The sequence below is a fragment of the Lepisosteus platostomus genome, chromosome 10 (assembly GCF_059453375.1).
Source record: "Lepisosteus platostomus isolate fLepPlt1 chromosome 10, fLepPlt1.hap1, whole genome shotgun sequence".
Taxonomy (NCBI): domain Eukaryota; kingdom Metazoa; phylum Chordata; class Actinopteri; order Semionotiformes; family Lepisosteidae; genus Lepisosteus; species Lepisosteus platostomus.
The window spans coordinates 13,159,890-13,177,339 of record NC_142620.1 but is presented as its reverse complement, the minus strand read 5'-3'; the positions used below and the strand labels follow the sequence as shown (position 1 = coordinate 13,177,339).

The following is a 17,450-nucleotide window of genomic DNA, read 5'->3' as shown; positions in this document are numbered from 1 at the left end:
CTCAAATCTGGAAAATAATCCAAAACAATTCTTATGTTCACAATTTAGAAATCAGACTATTTCTTATATCAGCAATTAGGAGTCTTCACATTCGTACTTAATTTGCTAAGATCAACCAGTAGCCATTTTGATGTATCTAGTTTTTGCTTTTCAAACTCAAGTGTGTTCTGGGCAGTTGAGGGTGTTTGCCAAGTTCCACACCTGTACCTGTACTGGCCCTTAAGTAGAATATTTTATTGAGGAATCAGGAAAGTCATCCATCTTGTTTTATGTAACATTTGTTCCAGCTTGAATGCTACTGTTGATGTTGGAGAAGTAGAGATGTCATTCGCTAAAGGGGTTTGCAATTGAAAATGGAATTTTCAAAGGCAGTTTGACCAATGTTGATTTATGGTAATGCTATTTTGCTTTCAAAATATATTGTACTGACTTTGATAAATAGTCATCCAGCCTGGATAGTTGTAGATATGTGATCACTCCTATCACTCCCAGGAACAAGATTTTAAGTTCTTTGCTGAGAGTAAGTAAACAGCCATTTTTACACAGAAGTACTGTTTTCTCGTGATGCATTTGAATGATGCTTGTCAGATTTAGACACAAGAAGCTTAAATTTGGCTTACACATTTGGTCAGTTAGGGCTGTTTGGTAGTGAAGATTTTTATTTTAAAATTTATGATAATAACATACAGTACAGTATGCTTAACAAACTTGAAGTGGGTTAATGTTGCCATCATTGATGTTGCCAAGTGTCTTATTAATCACTTCAATGGATCCCAAGAGAAAGAATTGGAAAACATAGGTTATTGATAAAAAGGGTTCAGTTGGTCTTATTTTAGGAAGGAGTTAGTCTGAGTTTTTTCAGACTTTAATTCTATTGTCCCTGGGATGACCAATTTTGAATTGATTGCTAAAACAGTTTCAAATTCCAGTAGGAACGTCTGACAAACAGATGGCATGAAACGACCTTGCAATGGAAATACAGCATACATTAAACAGCATTTTCTTTCTGTGCATTCTTTTCTGTGCTGACTGCTGTTGGTCTCAGCCCCTTTATAAATAGATAAAACTTCCACCCCACACATGGCAGCCTATATTCAGGGCAGGATCTAAAGTTAGTTTCAAGGTGCTTCTGAGGAATAGCTAGTAAATGGAGAATCTGTCTACCAAATAATAGCACCACCTAAAGCGAAACAATAAATTACCAAGATCATTTGCAAAATTAAAGCTTTGCTTTACAACATTTCTTATTGCAGTTATGATTTATGATCCACACTCTAGCCATTTTTGTGTATACAATATTGTCTTTCAGTACTGGGAAACAAAAAATTTGTCAACAGAGATTTCATGCTAATTGCTTTAACTAACCTTAGTAACCGTTCCCACTTTGCGGCTTCTTTTTGTTGAAATGTAAACAAATTGTTCACAAGTATTTATCTCCTTCAACAGCTGTTTTGCGTCATCGGGATAACAAGTTAGCAAAGTCATCTCAGTTGTTACCACGCTCTTAGCTCAACCGGCTAAGATCCAGCTATTTCTGGGAGCTGTTTCCTCTTACAACAGAGAGTGGCAATGGTGTGGTTTCATTGTAAAATGGATTGAAACAAAAGTGTTCTTCTTGATTAAGCATCTTGATTTTCTGTTCTAGCACTGGAGTGGGGATTTCTAAGACTCTTTCTGTCTAGAAGAAAACTTGGCAATATGGCACACTGGTCTGTAATGTTCATGATTACAGTAAAACTGCATCCTCAATATTTAATGAGTCTTGTGTTTTAATGCTTTATCATTTGTTCCTAAAAGGGTTATGATGTTTCTTTGATGATGCTGAGTGTGCCAATCAATAATACCAAACAATAGCACAGTATCAATGGCTGTGCTTTTCCTTTGTTATTACATACAATTCATTAATTTGCAAATTTGTTATCCTGTGACTAGGAAACTAAAGAAAACATGACAGCTGTCACAGGGTGATGCACACCATTATTGTTTACAGTGAAATGATGGATCGGATCTGTTCCAGTACACTGCAAACAAAAAGTGGATTAATTTTATATTGCTGTGCATTATTAATTGCATAAAAACAATAAATAATTAGGATCTTTATATCTGCATATTCAAATCTTACAGAAGGCATATAAAGAAACATGGAAATCCAGTTACATTAGTTTTTTTCCCCTAAAAGTTCAGTACTTTCGTTTTGTTTCCTTATTATGTCATAACTGAAGAGTAACATTTGTCTAATATGGAGAAATAGAAGCGATTTACACATTTGTGCTTCAGCTTCTCAGTTACTCCCATTAAAAAAAAACCTATTTTGTTGTGGCTTGTCTCCTAACTGTTCTGGTGGTTTTCAGGCTCACATGTACAATGTGAAATATTTTTATTGTCAAGTAATGTAAACACAGCTACATGTGGAGTTGCTTTCTTTATGCACACTTTATGGATGTTTGGATTTTTCTCTTTGCCTTCTGAAACACTCCTGTACTGACTTTCATAAGCATCCCAGACCATGTATATATGTGTGTCCTGCCTTTCTTAGAATGATTTTTCCTCTAAAATAAAGCCCAAAGAGTATGCATGTGGTTTTACAGATTTATATAAAAATCCGTATCTTTAAAATTCTAAGGTTTTTTACCCTGTCACTGTTAAATGGATAGTGTTGTTAAACTTCAACACTGAATAATACAATATAGCCTGAATATACATATTACATCCTACGATGTTAAAAACTAACTCAGTTGGAGCTAATTTTATTCACATCTGTATCAGTTATATTAATTTAAATCATTTCCTCCGAATATTGGTATAACAATATACGAGAATTATAATAGGCCTATTAGCAAAGACTATCCTGAATACCTGAATCCTGAAAAGTGATCAACCTAGTCCTGTAAGAGAACCTAAAACATAGCTCTGTCTCCCTCTAGGGGCATTTAATGAAAACTGCAGTGGCAAATCCAGGGAAAAGGAGTTCTGTGCATGATTTGTTCAATTCTGCTTTCTTTGTTGTTTGCATATTGTAGTGCAACATTTTTAATTTAAATTATTTAACTGCAGGTTAATGTGCATAACAGCATCTCCCTGAAGTGTGCTGTGTTTGGTTTGCAAAATTTGTTTCAAATGAGTGGGCATGGTTGTTTACTTTACTAAATACTGCATGTACAAGATAAGACAAGATCCTAGCAATGGAGTGTATCCAGGAAAACAGCTAAGAATTGAAATTCAGGATTAGGAAACCAGGATTATTTAGCTGTGGTGAATTATATCCCCCATGAGTAGGATGGGTGTCCTGAAATGAGTTTAATATTTGTAGTCTTGCAGTTCTTGGACTACATTTTGTCCTGTTGAATCACATAACATCATCATACCAATGAGTCACAAAGGAACATTTTTCAACACCACGTTTAGTAAAATTCTGCATATTTAATTCTCAATCTGCTGCAGATACCTAGCTGCTGGCTTGAAGACATGTTGATGAATACATTTGTTTTAAGCCATACCCAAATTCAGAGTTCATAGTCCCTTATAAATGTTTCAGCTGCAGACCTGCAGACTGCAAATACTTCTATGTCTGGGTAGGTTTATCTAATTACATGTATAAGTGGAATCATGAATCTGCTCCTATATACCATGCAGGGAAAATATAAAAAGGTTAATAAGATTTTAGGGTTCTATTAATGAAAGTATAACATTTTAATAGTTTATCTATTTGGTTGCTATGATGCAAATGATCTGACCAGGCTAAAGGAATGACATATACAGACCGGTTAAAGGGCTTACATTTTTTCAACCTTGAACAGCATATGCTATTAAGTGACTTTGAATGAACTACGTTTTTTCAAATACTAAGGTTTATTGACAAACTAAACCCAGGAGACCAACAAGTGAAAATTAGGCCTGAAAAAAGGAGGCACATCTGCATAAAAGTGTCTGGAATAGGTTTTCCAGCTGCTGTTTGAATGCAGATTTCCTAGGAGCCTTCGGGAGTTGACTGGAGGAGATCCTAAGATCAATGAGCTTCCAGCAAACAAAACGTTGTGACAGTATTTTCTCACATTGCCCACACTAAACTCATACAGATAGCCCTGGACGCAGGGAAACCAGAGAAGTTCATTTTTTATAAAACCCCTCTATAATATGAAACGGAGAAAAAAGCCTCACAGACAAGAGTAGTGCTAATCCAGCAAAGAGGTTCAACCACAGATTTATCAAGAAAACTTCTGGCAGCAGCAATAATACTTGTAAAATTAATATTAAATTGCTACCCAAAGTGGCACTGTCTGTTAAACCACATATCTGTCCATCATTCTGGTTTGCAATCATATATGCAAGTTTTCATTATTTTTTTAACATATACATTATATATATAAGTTCAGGTGGGTAGCTGTGTCAGCATGCGTAGGCTGCAAAGGAACAAGTATTAGGTTTATTCCATACTGAAAAGAGAAGAAAGAAAACACAACGCTTCGGCTGTGGAGCCTTCTTCGGGTGTGTGGAAGAAAAGTGGTGTGTGAAGATAATAAGTGTCATCTAATAAGATAATGTCTGGATAAGGGTTTCTGTAAAGTTCTCTTCTTAAACTGGTAAATCTGAGAAACAACAAGATATAGAATTTACATTTCTGTATTTTGACCGCTTCCAGTGTCTTGCCGGATTACAAATTGTGAATAGATTAGAGATTTAGATTAGACTTGCACAGTACTTGCACAAACCCCTCTTTCAACAAGATCTTTCAATTACATACTTACTGTAAATGTTTCAATCATTTTTTAAATCTGTTATGTAACCACTAGGTACAGCTGTAAATATGCCACTCAGTTCCAAAGGATTAATTGTGTAAAATTGATTTTAAGTTTTTTTTAATTACAAGATTCATTTTTTCCTACATATTTCATTATTCCATAGACAACTGCAATTATCCCCTGGGCTAGTCAGTCTTGTGATAGGTGCGTACCAACACCTCACCTCAGAGCTGCCAGCGATCATTCCTGATCTGTTCTGCTTCTTCGCTTGCTAAACAACAGAGAAGCTTTGTGGGGACAGATACTGTTGTGCCACTGGAGTTACAGAGGGAAACAAAGGTATGTCTTTTGTATTATGTTTACTCAAATGTATGAAATCTCGAGATCAGGAAGCTTGTTTCGAAATGCTGACATTGTCTTTACATCACAATGAATCTTCCATTTCCTTTTGGAACTGTTTGGACTTGACTATCCTGTGATCAAACTGCATATCTGCCATTATTCCCAAGGTAAATAACAATGTATTTTCATGTACTGTGAAGTAATAACTTGTGTTTTTGTCATTTTCACAAAATTGCTCATATAACCAAAATGCCAGCAGATCACTGACATTCACCCACAGACAAGCAAGTAGTTGGATGAAATGTGGAGTGTGTAAAACCTGTTATTTTCTGTCTAATTAAAACAGCCTGAGAGACTTCATCCATCATGGAACACTTGAACATGCTACACTAATGTGGCATCTTACAGTACATCTAAACCTTTGTCTTCTAAATTGCTGCTTGATGGGGACAGCAAACACACAAGGTTTTGTAGGCAGTTTAAATGATTAAAAAGTAAGTGAAACGCCTTTTCCTCCAAAATAATCAAACTCTTGATACTTACTCAGGGGACTGATACTAAATGATAAAAAAATGCCAGAAATATCTTCTCCATCATCTCTTCTTTGTAAGGCTTAGAAGAGCACAGCAGCTTCTATGTTGAGTGTGGGTGTGTGATATACAGAAGTAAAACAATTTGCTTTGAAAACAGAACATCTTTCTAATCAAAAGAAACATCGTCATATATGAGCTGATTCTGTCAAGAATTATGAATGTTTAACATAACTTGAAAAATATTATTGGGTATCTGATCTAACCTTCCTTCCCACACAATGTGAGTCTAGACCTATTTTTAACTGTAGTGGGAAATGGAATAGCCTTAAATTTCGTGGTTTTAAAAAAAATGCCATGGAACTCTAGTGGTTCAAAAGCATCTCTATTGAACTATAAAATGGAAGCCCCTGTGGAGCTATTAGTGGAAGCTGTCCTTTGACTAAAATTGTATTTGTGTTTTGCATGTGATGTGAAAAGAAACTAATCATTTGTCAGTGCACTCTTAGGAGCTTGGCAACAATATGTAGCTGCTTAATTTGTGACAGGTATAACAGCATTACAAAAGTTCCTATATTCCAAACAGGAATTTAAAGCTCCCTAATGTTATGGAACACTAAACCTTTAGTGAAGCAAATTACTAGTTCAACTAAAGTTGTAATTTAAGTAATTAAGAACTCATTTTCTAAACCTGCAAAAATCACATTGTATAAAACACAGTGCTATATTCTCCAGCAAAATCAAATATATTTTTAATATATCACACAACAAGAAGTAAATATTCAGTGCAGTCATTACAGAAATCACATAAATTAACTCACAACAGCAGCAAGTCGCAATAACAACAAAAAATATTTTGTAACAGAGAAATCTCCACCTCTCCCTTCTGTTCCTCTCACAAACTAAATACCGGATACAGTTTTTTTACTAGGTCTTACTTCTTAAAGAGGCTGTAATCTCAGTGTGATTGCCTAACCGAATCAGAATTAATAAATACTTAGACTGTTACAACAGAAAAGATAACATCTTTAGGACTACAGAATAATCTATGCAAAAACACACGTATTAAACTATACTGTGCATAACTGTGAAATGTCAGCATTGAAACGAATATTCATTAAATTCACATTGTACAACATACTAACACAAACAGAAATATTCATTTTACCAGCCAATTCCTCATTTCTGTATTAACTAAAATACACAAAATACAACTAAACAGATTTCTTGAGCTCCACGTGGTTTGTTTCTGCTAATAAAAGACAAGTTCAACAATGTTTTGTTTAGTAATGAGACAGTATGAAAGACACTTCAAAAAGCCTTATTGATAAACATTCTTGCATGATTTATGCTATTTACCAAGTATTGCTTGATTGCTACTGTACATCTTGCTGCTCCAAAGCAGAACTGTGTGTGTTCGGCTCCATTTTTTTAATGTTCCAAAAGGGGAAAAAAACAATAATTTGGACAAATTGGATTTTTGTTGATCCATTTATGACTCTGGGACAACTGTAGCTTTGTGGCACCTCAGTCAGACAGACCCTTGATGCCATTATTTCATGTGATATATAATTATTGAGTTTAATATTGAGTTAATATGGAGGGTTAATGCCACATGCAGAGATATTAACAATCTAAGAATGTCTGAATGGACTTGTAAAGGATGTCAATGTTGTACACATATCAAATTAGAAACTGTCCTGCCCTTCACTGCAGATATCAAAACCACATGTCTGTTTTTGTTGGCTGGGGCATGGGGCTGGTACAGCCTCAGAGTAACAGTTTACTGAAAGCAGGGGCAAATGACCATTTTAATGACAAAGGAAATGCGAGATAAACAAAATCATAACATTAGTCAAATGGTGATCAGCCTTAGCTTTGGGGAATAGAGAGCCTATGACAAAATAAGGAGATAAGAAGACATACCCAAGTTAGAAGTCTTTGCGTCTGGCATCAAGTAAGTAGATCGCATCTGCGGTGACCCATCTAACTTTTTTATCTACAGAATGGTAAGGGATTCTGTATTCTTGGGTAGGAATTGTCATCACATCTTTGTGTCTAAAGATTTCAAACTGAGTCTGCACCTAAGTTCACACAAACTTTGACAACAGCCAGGAGCTATGAAACTGAAACATCTGTTTTCACAAGCCATAAATAAAACATACTGTCCCGAACAGAGAAAGATGACATGGAGATAAAGAGCCCCATATTGTTTTTAGTTATACTGTGTTCTTTTCTAACTCTCCACAACAGGCATGATCTTTGAAAGACTGCTTTATAACACGTTTGTAATATATAGAATAATTGTTCGTGCATCAAAAGCATCTCAAAGTCACAATGTTGACAAGAATGTGAAACATAATCTTAAACGTGAAATCAATTAGGTGTTACTGCTGTATGCATTCCATACACACATTGTACAGCGTGTTAGTAAAGTCCTGTTCAAATCCACTAACAAGCAGTAAGCGTTGTTTAAAGGTCTAATTATCAGGATTGTGATGCCTATGAGGATTGCTAACTAATCTGTCCATTGAAAACATATTTAAGTTGACTATGGAGATGTAAAAGGCTGGGTAAAGTGAAATTCAGCAATTCAAGTAATGTTTGGACATGAGACCACACAGAACAATGTTAGTGATGTTTTGGAAAGGAGAAAGTTCATTTCCCATTTTTACTTCAACTATATATTGAAATAGAGTAAAACAAAAATTAAACATATTAGTGTTCCAAGCAGCAGGCCTGTTGCTTATCAATATAGCAAAAAATGTCCACATTCACAAAGTATACATAGCTAAGAACTGAATCAAAATCTGAAAAATTAAATAGTACCACATTTTTTCAGCAATCAATCTTCTGTTGCTCAGTTTAATGAAAGTTCAGTGAACGTTTCCCAGAAACTTTCCAACTGTCTGTAAAGAAGCTTATCCTCACTATAATCTGTCATGAATCTTGGAACATTCAGCTAATGCCAGAATGAGAACCATGTGCCCTGCCACTGTTCATTTACTTTAGCATTTCCATTTATTTTTGCATTTCTCTCAATGGCAAAGGTTATTTTTTATGATTTTTTTTTCCGGTCAAGATAAGCTGGGGAAGACAACCGCTTCTGCGTGCATGTCTTATGGTCTTCATCTTGTCTGAAAATAAAATAATTTACAGCTAAGGATTGGCGTCACATCCAGAATGTACTCCTGCCTTGTGCCTGCCGGGTTAGGTTCTGGCTGACCACAACCCTCTAGGAAGAAATGGTTACTGAAGATGGATGAATGGAAAAAGCATGTATGTCATACATCCATCTGGGTGGACGTGGGTGAGTACCGGTGGTTTTGCCACAGGGAGGAACAGAGGATGTGTCCTCTGTTCCTCTGTCTAGTGATGCAGCTTGTGTGATTATTTTCTTACATTCATTTCAAATTTTGTTCATGATGGATGGTGTGGGACATGACCATTCGGACAAACTCACTGGTTAGATTACTATGATGACTTGATAGCATTACCTGTCATCACTTGTCCTCTAACAAGTGGCGTCATTCACAGACAACAATGGCTTAACACCACAGTTGTGCTCTTATGAACAGCTCACTGTGTTAGGTCAGAGGAGCATCACAAACAAAAGTAAAAAACGTGGTTTGGATCACCAACAAACTGAGAAAAACCCAGTTTTTCTGTGCCTACTTTGGCCAGTATAAAATTTAAATGATTTTTACCCATTCTCCACAAAACACAAAGAGGTGACTGGGCAATTAAGGGATTGACTGGACTTGGCTCTAATGTCCAAAAGCTTCCCTCTCCCAAAACAATTCACTATTACATATCTATTCACAGTAAAATGTGCTTGATGGCCTGTTACTGTTCTTCATATATGCTTATATTTATAATTCCACATACACACATATACATATTATTTCCAGACAGAGCACCTCAGTTCCTCGGGTGTGTAGGGGCTATGTTTCTGTCGCCTTTTGCTGTGACACCGGTTCCTGTTGGTGCAGAGATGAGCGCCTCCTCTGGCTGTGGCACAGCTTCTCCACGAGCTTGTGCACCAGGGTCCGGCAGAGGGAGGTGCGGAAGATGATGAAGACCCAGGGGTCCACGATGGAGTTCACAGAGAGGAACCGCAGAGCGTTCAGGTCCTTTTCTTCCTCCTCGGCTCTGGGTTCTCCTGGGCTGAAGGCTCCAATGTAGGCCCGTACCTGGAAGAAAGCCACATCGCCGAGGCGTGGATCAGAGTCGCACTTCGCGGACGAGGGGCAGACAGTCTGGCCTCTCAACGTTACACAGCAGATTCGGGGATGATGAAGAGGCCTGTCAGCTTTTGCATTTATTCATTCAGTTACCTATCTTCAGTGACTCAGTGTGATATTTCCTGTCAAGTCTGATACATATTAATTCCTTGCATTTATTGATATCATATGAAATAATATAATAGCTGATGTCCAATGCTTAGTCTTTAAAATAAGACTAACTGTCTTTTGTTAAGCAATCTGTCTCATGAAAATAGCATCAAAATCACTGGTTGCATTTACGTTGCTTTTACAAAATTATGAGGAAGTGTGTTATCCATGTTTTAGGTTCCTCTCCATTTTGTTGTTTACACAGCCATGGTTAATCGAAACAAATATGGACTGACACTGAAGAGCGCTCTTTAATAATATCACCATTTCTCTCTGTTTTATTTTTGCTTGTGATAGTTTAACGATTACTATACAAAGAACTGCAGATCTGCTATATATTCTTCAAGCACTTCTGAAAGCAAAGGTGAAAAATTAAGCCATTTGTAGCAGTACCAGGAATTGATTCCAGTCATCCCAACATAATCACCTTTTAATTAAAAAAAATGACAGATACTCAATAGTAAGTTGAGGACAGGAGGTTAATATGTTTATCTACAAATTCCTGTAGCAGAATGTTAACTGAAAGTTTATTAATACATCATCAAGTTTATACTTCATTTTTACAGTCACTTCTTTATTCAATCAGGAAAGCCAGCTGTGCTAACAAACTACACATACTGTTCTACACCCAAAAAAATTCAGACTGTCACCTAATTAAATATTTTTACCTTACCTTTTGTATATACTGCAAATATACCATATGATAAAAAGCTAGCTGTCAATGTGGAAGGAGATAAGACCTTAAGTAAAGTAAATATTTTATTGAAAGGCAGAAATATTCTGTAATGATACATTTTAAATGTATTATTAATAGTAAAGCTGACATACGTGTATGGATTGAGACAGATATGAGAGGTAGAAGCAGACACCTCTAACAAATTTAACCCTTTCTCAGACTTTTTCACAATCCACACACAAGAGGATACAAGCAGAAACTATGGGCAAGCGTGTATAAAAAGCTTTTTTTAACACAAAAAGACAACGAGACCAGGCCTAATTTTATCAAGTAGAAAGCATCACACCACCATGCATCTCTTTATTAAGACACACATACTACTCACGTTTATGAAGGGCTGCTTTCTAAATTCTTGTGAAATGTTATTTGCATTTAAGCTACTGAAATCAATGTGGGCCAAGATTTCAAGATAACGTGACACCTGATACTTGCACACAATTTATGTGAATGCATAACCTTTCACAAATAGCACCTTGCAATGCTGAAACAGGCATTTTTCATAATGTGGAATGAATTTTTCGGCCATAACACACATGCGCATGATTTATTGCTTCCAAAGTTTCATGCAAAAGACACATTTGTGAGTGAAGAGAAGAACAACTGCTCATCTTTTTCATAATGTTATAAAGTTTTTTTAAATTGAATCAACTTTTTCTTCCCATGTTCCCATTTAATTAATTGACAGATCTAACAATTTCTACTGTGTAAGAAAAATGTTGTAATTGTAAGTCTTTTGCATTTAAACTATATTCAGAGTAAGAAACAAGTTTCCTTTTGAATTCTATGCATGAACTATGCTTAAAATAATTACCAATAATAAGTGGTGCAGCCTGTGTTTATACTTAGGTTTTTTATCTTTAGTCCCCAACAAGTACATTCTCTTTATCTGATACAGTGTCCTGGGGAATTCCAAACCGGACAAGCAAGGGGAACAAGGGAGGATACACCCTGGATGGGATGCCAGTCCATCGCAGGAAATATAGTCCCCAACCCATTTATTCAAATTACTATTATCATTATCATTAAGTAAATACTTATATAAGCATTCCTGATGTTTGTTTTAGATCAATTGGCAGCTCACTATTATTTATTTTTAAATTTTCCTCATACATGTAACTTAATATATCAATATCATGATCTATATTACACACACACACACACACACACATATATATTTATATACTCTGTCCTTGTTGTGACAGCGGTGTTACCAACTTATATACTGATATTGTCTGATCTCAGATGCAAAACAAGGATCTGCTGGGTTGACTTTCTTGATGCCTTTGAGGATTTTGAATACTTGTATCAGGTCATCTTGTGCCCGTCTCTGTTTAAGACTAAAAAAGTTTAATTCCTTCAGCCTGTCAGTGTAGGATATTCTCTTAAGCCCTGGAATGAATCTGGTTGCCCTTCTCTGGATGGATTCCAGAGCAGCAATATCTTTTCTATACATATCTTATCTATTTTGTACATAATATTCTAAATGAGGCCTCACTAGCACATTATACAATAACAATACAATTACACCCAAAGAAGGCTCCACAGCTGAAACGTTGTGTTTCCTTTCTTCTCTTTTCAGCATGGAATAAACCTATTACTTGTTCCATTATACAATAACACCCCTTAATTTATTTTTGCACTTTTTACTATGTATCCTAGCATTTTGTTTGAAATTTTAATTGCTTCCCCGCATTGTCTAAAAAAATCGAACTGATGTGGGAGGCACAGTGGTGCAGTTGTTAGCGCTGCTGTCTTGCAGTGCTTGAAGCCATGCGTTCAGTTTTGGACCTGGGGTGCTGTCTGTGTGAAGTTTGTATGTTCTTCCCAGGTTTGTGTGGGTTTTCGCCTGGTGTTCTGGTTCCCTTCCAGAGTCAGAGAAGCTACTGGTAGATTAATTGACTTCTGGGAGAGTTGGCTCTAGGTGTGTCTGTGATTTTTGTCTGTCTGCTGATGGACAAGCAGGGTGTATAATGCCCCTTGTTTGCAAGGCTAGGCTCCAGCCGGTTTGTATCCTGTGGCTGGTAGAGGAATCCTCCTCCTCTGGGCCCCTGAGCAAGGCCCTTAACCCCAACTGCTCCAGGGGCGCTGTATAAATGCCTCACCCTGCGCTCTGACCCCAAGCTTCTCTCCCTGTCTGTGTGTCTCATGGAGAGCAAGTTGGAGTATGTGAAAAGACAAATTCTATTTAATTTTCTGTTTCTACAGTGTTTGATAATCCTCTTAATTTGGTATAATTTTCAAACTTGACTAGTTTACTATTCCAGACTCTACAGTAGATCACTGATATAAATCACGAAAAGTAGGTATACTAGTACATATCCCTGCCGTACTTGACTGATAACCCCAGTTTGAGTGCCTGTATTCCGACTTTAATATTTTATGAGAAACTTTATCAAAAGTCATATGAAAAACTAAATACATCATATCTGTTGTTGTTTGTTCAGAACACTAACAATTTCATAAGATACCACTGGACCCTGGTGATTTATTAATCTTTAGTGCTTCTAGCATCAGAAACTCTTTTCTTTCTTCTATGCTGATACGGTCCAATACAGCTTTATCTGTCTACTGCCCTAGATATTTTGTTAATAAATATTCATTTAGTACATCAACCATTTCCTTTCATTTTCATTGTCTAAAATATATGCATATGCTTTATGCACACACTGTATACTGTATGTACAGTATATATCATGTATATACCAGGTTTTATTTTGAATATGTACCTTGTCTCTTGCTAGGTCTAGGCTATGTCTATGTATTTGTTGTTAAACATAAACATTTGAATGCCCCTTTTAGACTGCAGAAGCAGACGACTCTGCCAAAACACTGAGAACACTTCTTTGAAAGAGACTGACAAAGATAAGGTGTTACAAGCCAATGGGTCTATTACTAACCAGCACCAACAGGGATGTGAAGATATTCAGATTTCACTAGGTCGAGTACGGTCGTATCAGAATAACTAAGGAGTTCCCACACCCTGAATGCAAACATCCTGCCTCACTTCCAGGCTCTTCTGTGAAATCTAGTGATGTAACAAAATCCAATATTCTGTAATATTTTGCTGAAACTTGAGGGTTCACGGCCTCTAAAGAATTGAGTTGCTTTTTTTTATTAAAAATGCTCTTTATTTAAGATGTACTTTTTTTAGATATTGTGAACTTGAATGGTCACCGTGCAAACCCCCTGTGAGCCTTTCTGTCTGTAATATTGCCTGACTTTGGCAAAAGAAGGAAGTCTATTCAAGTACAATGGAATACACTTTCTGCGGGCTGACCTACGAGAAGAAACCTAGAGAATAAACAAAAAACAGAAGCCTGAAAATAATCTATTTTTGAAATACAATGTACCATAAATCATGTAGTTTTGGAGACGCGCTCTGTTCTGAACCATAACATAATTATGTTTGATATCATTAAGGATTTCTGTTCCACCTCTCTTCAGCCAAGAATTGTTACAGTATACCAATGAAAATAAATTTAAAAATGCAAGTTTGTTTTTTGAGCAAATTGCACTAAATTAAAGGAAAAAAACACGATCGTCATCAGCATTGATGAGCGTCTTATTAATACTCTAGGTTCGATTTCACTTGTTAAAGTGCATTTACGGGATGATGAATTTAACACATTTAACAATGCGCTGCCTGTTTGAACACAAGGTTTTCAATTCATTGTGGGGCTTGATGTCTTTAAAACTGGGACATCACACTGAATTCCATACTTCTCCTTCATGATAAAAGGACACTACTTCAGAGATTAACAGATGGCATTGATAAGAATAGTGAGTCATAGTTGGTTTCTTCTAGCGAATGTAAATTAATCCGCTAGAAAATTCAAGTTGCCACACAGGTTTCCGGTAACCCCAATAGGTGAAAATGAATAGGTATAACATGTCCTATTCTTTTCACACAAAAAGACAATTCCAATAAATGATCTCGCTTCCTTATTGTATTTAAACATCTGGCTTAACCCCCGATACAAAGGTGACTTTATGTAGGAATTAAGAAAATTACATAAACTTTATGAACAAGCAAACGACATAATCACGTTGGCTGAAAACCAACAAAAACTAAAACGCTATAAACAGAATTCAGAATAAGCCAGGCGTCAAAAAATATTTGATATATTTAAAAACTGTTTTACTTTGATTCTTCCAAAAAACAATTGTAATTTAGTTGCAAAATTAAATAAATAAAAATGTACTTATCCGTTTTCTTACTTACGGTGATAGGGACTGAACAGATGAGAAAGATCAAAGTCATGAGCCCCAGAAGAATGAGGTGGTCTAACTCCTCGGGATGACGGCTCTTGGGCGGCTGACAAGTCCCTTCTCCTGTTGTTACATCGAAAGAAGCGCTCCAGCTGTTCTGCCTGCGGGACAGTTTGTACATCTTCAACAGGTTTATCTTCACCGTGATGTTGCACACCACGATAGCCAGGATCATCACCAATATTAGTGTGGCATACAGAACTGAGAACGCCTTATCCTCCGGTTTCGTCTCGCTCATGCTGATAAAACACCAAGTCCCAGGATGATACTGCCTGTACCTGCCGATTTTGAATGCGGGCATCAAACAGAAGACCAAACAGATCGCATAAATCCCGAGCAGGAAAAGGAGCGCTCTCTTTTTAGTGATGTGCTGCTGATAGAAGTAAGGATGTCCGATGGACAGCAAACACTCCAGAGCCATAGTCAACAGAATGAGCATTGAGCACAAGCCGAAGAAAGCCATCAACGAGGCAAAGGTCTGGCACAGGTGGTCACTGAGGTCCGTCAAACATTTGGAGAGCGCGTAAGAAGCCATTACCATCGGGCTTAACAGTATTTTACCCAGTAAATCCGTCCAAACCAGACCAGTGACCAGTACGTAGAAAACGGAGACATGGTTGTTTCTGGTGTTGCTTTTGTGTCGGTAAAGGATCCAGAGAGCGATTGTGTTGCCTACAAACCCTGTTGTAAAGAGCATCACGCAGTACACAACCGACTGCCGATTTGCTGTGGGATCTGTGGTATTTGAGATGCTGCAGGTGTTGCTGGTGTTGTTCTGCATTTTGTTTAATTGTTTTGGGTTTTTTTTAGCCACGGACTGTGTTCTAATCCATTCAAGTTTTTATGTGTTCGACAAAACACAACCCACGAAATGTAGTGCGGGGTCAGTAGTGGTAGCTTTAAAATCTTATCTCAGCAACTTGTGTCATTCACTTCACCAGTCTTCTTCAACGCGTTATCTTCCCTCCTCAGCGAAAGACTCCTCTGGTTGCGTTTTCAAATTCGCACTTAGCCGCCCGACCTTCTTGCACTTGACAGCTTTAGCGGAATTGCAAAATACGTCTACATGCAACAGTTAACAGCTGCTTTTAAGCACTGCCCCATTTGCGGGCTATGTGACATCATCGCGACATAGGGTTGTAGCCTGTATATGTTTCTTTTGCCGGAAGGAAAAAAAAAGATAGTATTACTTTCCAACTGATAACTTACAGAAATGTTAACTGCAAGAGAAAACTACTGTTGTCAGACACCGAATAAAACATTAATTTGGACGCTATGATTTAATTCAATACAAATGAAAACACATATTTTTGAAAGGTTGACAAATCCTAAATAACCCCAACAACTGTTGTAGCAGCAGTAGCAGCAGCAATAAAAATTAACATTTTTGTTTATGTTACATTGTTTGAACTGCTCTCCTGTTAAAGTTTCGGTCAGTGGTAGCTGTTACATACTTCATCAGTTTTGTAGGACATGAAAAGTTGTTAAAAATAGTCACGATAAGACTTTTAGGTGAAACCAGTGTATTGTTTTATTGTTCATATAGACCTTGACCACAGAACTCCCTAAATAGTGATGGTCAGCACCAGGCGTGGCTATTAAACGTCATTACATTTTACTGTCACAAGATAGTTATTATGCGTCTTTTTAAAACAGATAAATAATTCAGTTTTGTTCAGTTTACCAAATGCTAGAAGCCTTTTTGTCTCGTGAATAGAGCGCCACCTCGCGGGGTATTATTTCTTACAACTGAGTACTGTATCTTCAATACTCGACATAACATGATAGTGTTCATCCACAAAGCTGAGCTTTCCTTTTCTGATTATTATTATTATTATTATTATTATTATTATTATTATTATAATAATAATAATAATAATAATAATAATAATAATAATAATAATAATAATAGCTTACACTTATATAGCACTTTTCTGGACACTCCACTCAAAGCGCTTTACAGGTAATGGGGACTCCCCTCCACCACCACCAATGTGCAACAATACAGATGTTGTATTTTGTTCTTGTTAAGCTGGTATTGGTATTGGTATTGGAATCTGGTATTGATTCAATACATCCAGCAGTCTATTACAAAAATCAGTTGCCAAAAAATGTATCTAATCAAAATCAAGGTTTTTCTAAATAACGAAAACCGTTCTCGATTACCTTGGCGCAGTCTTCTGAAACGTTTATTAGCGAGTGTATTAAATCTAATACCTCATAGTGCGTTCTGTACGAATCCCCCATCCCGTGAAACAAATAAATTGGGGGAAGCTATTGGCCAGACACGAATTGACATTAGAGCTCAGGAGTAACCGAATTACGGCAGCGGGCCAAGTCACGTACATTGCAGACTTCTCCAGTTCATTCGGACACGGAATGGCTCTACGCGGAGGCTGCACGGTTGCGCAGTGGTTAGATTTCCTTCCTGCGCAGCGCA

The 17,450-nt window shown here is 36.9% G+C and overlaps 1 protein-coding gene across 1 annotated transcript; it reads right to left on the bottom strand.

Annotated features, from left to right (window-relative positions):
• Positions 1-6,338: 6,338 nt before the first annotated feature.
• On the bottom strand, positions 6,339-16,067 carry LOC148653366 (prostaglandin D2 receptor-like). Its single transcript, XM_088648297.1, has 2 exons — positions 14,964-16,067; positions 6,339-9,804 (listed from the first exon to the last, which is right to left on the bottom strand). The coding sequence occupies exons 1-2, from the start codon at positions 15,789-15,791 to the stop codon at positions 9,556-9,558; spliced, it is 1,077 nt and encodes a 358-aa protein (XP_088504423.1). The 5' UTR covers positions 15,792-16,067; the 3' UTR covers positions 6,339-9,555.
• Between the last annotated feature and the right edge of the window lie 1,383 nt (positions 16,068-17,450).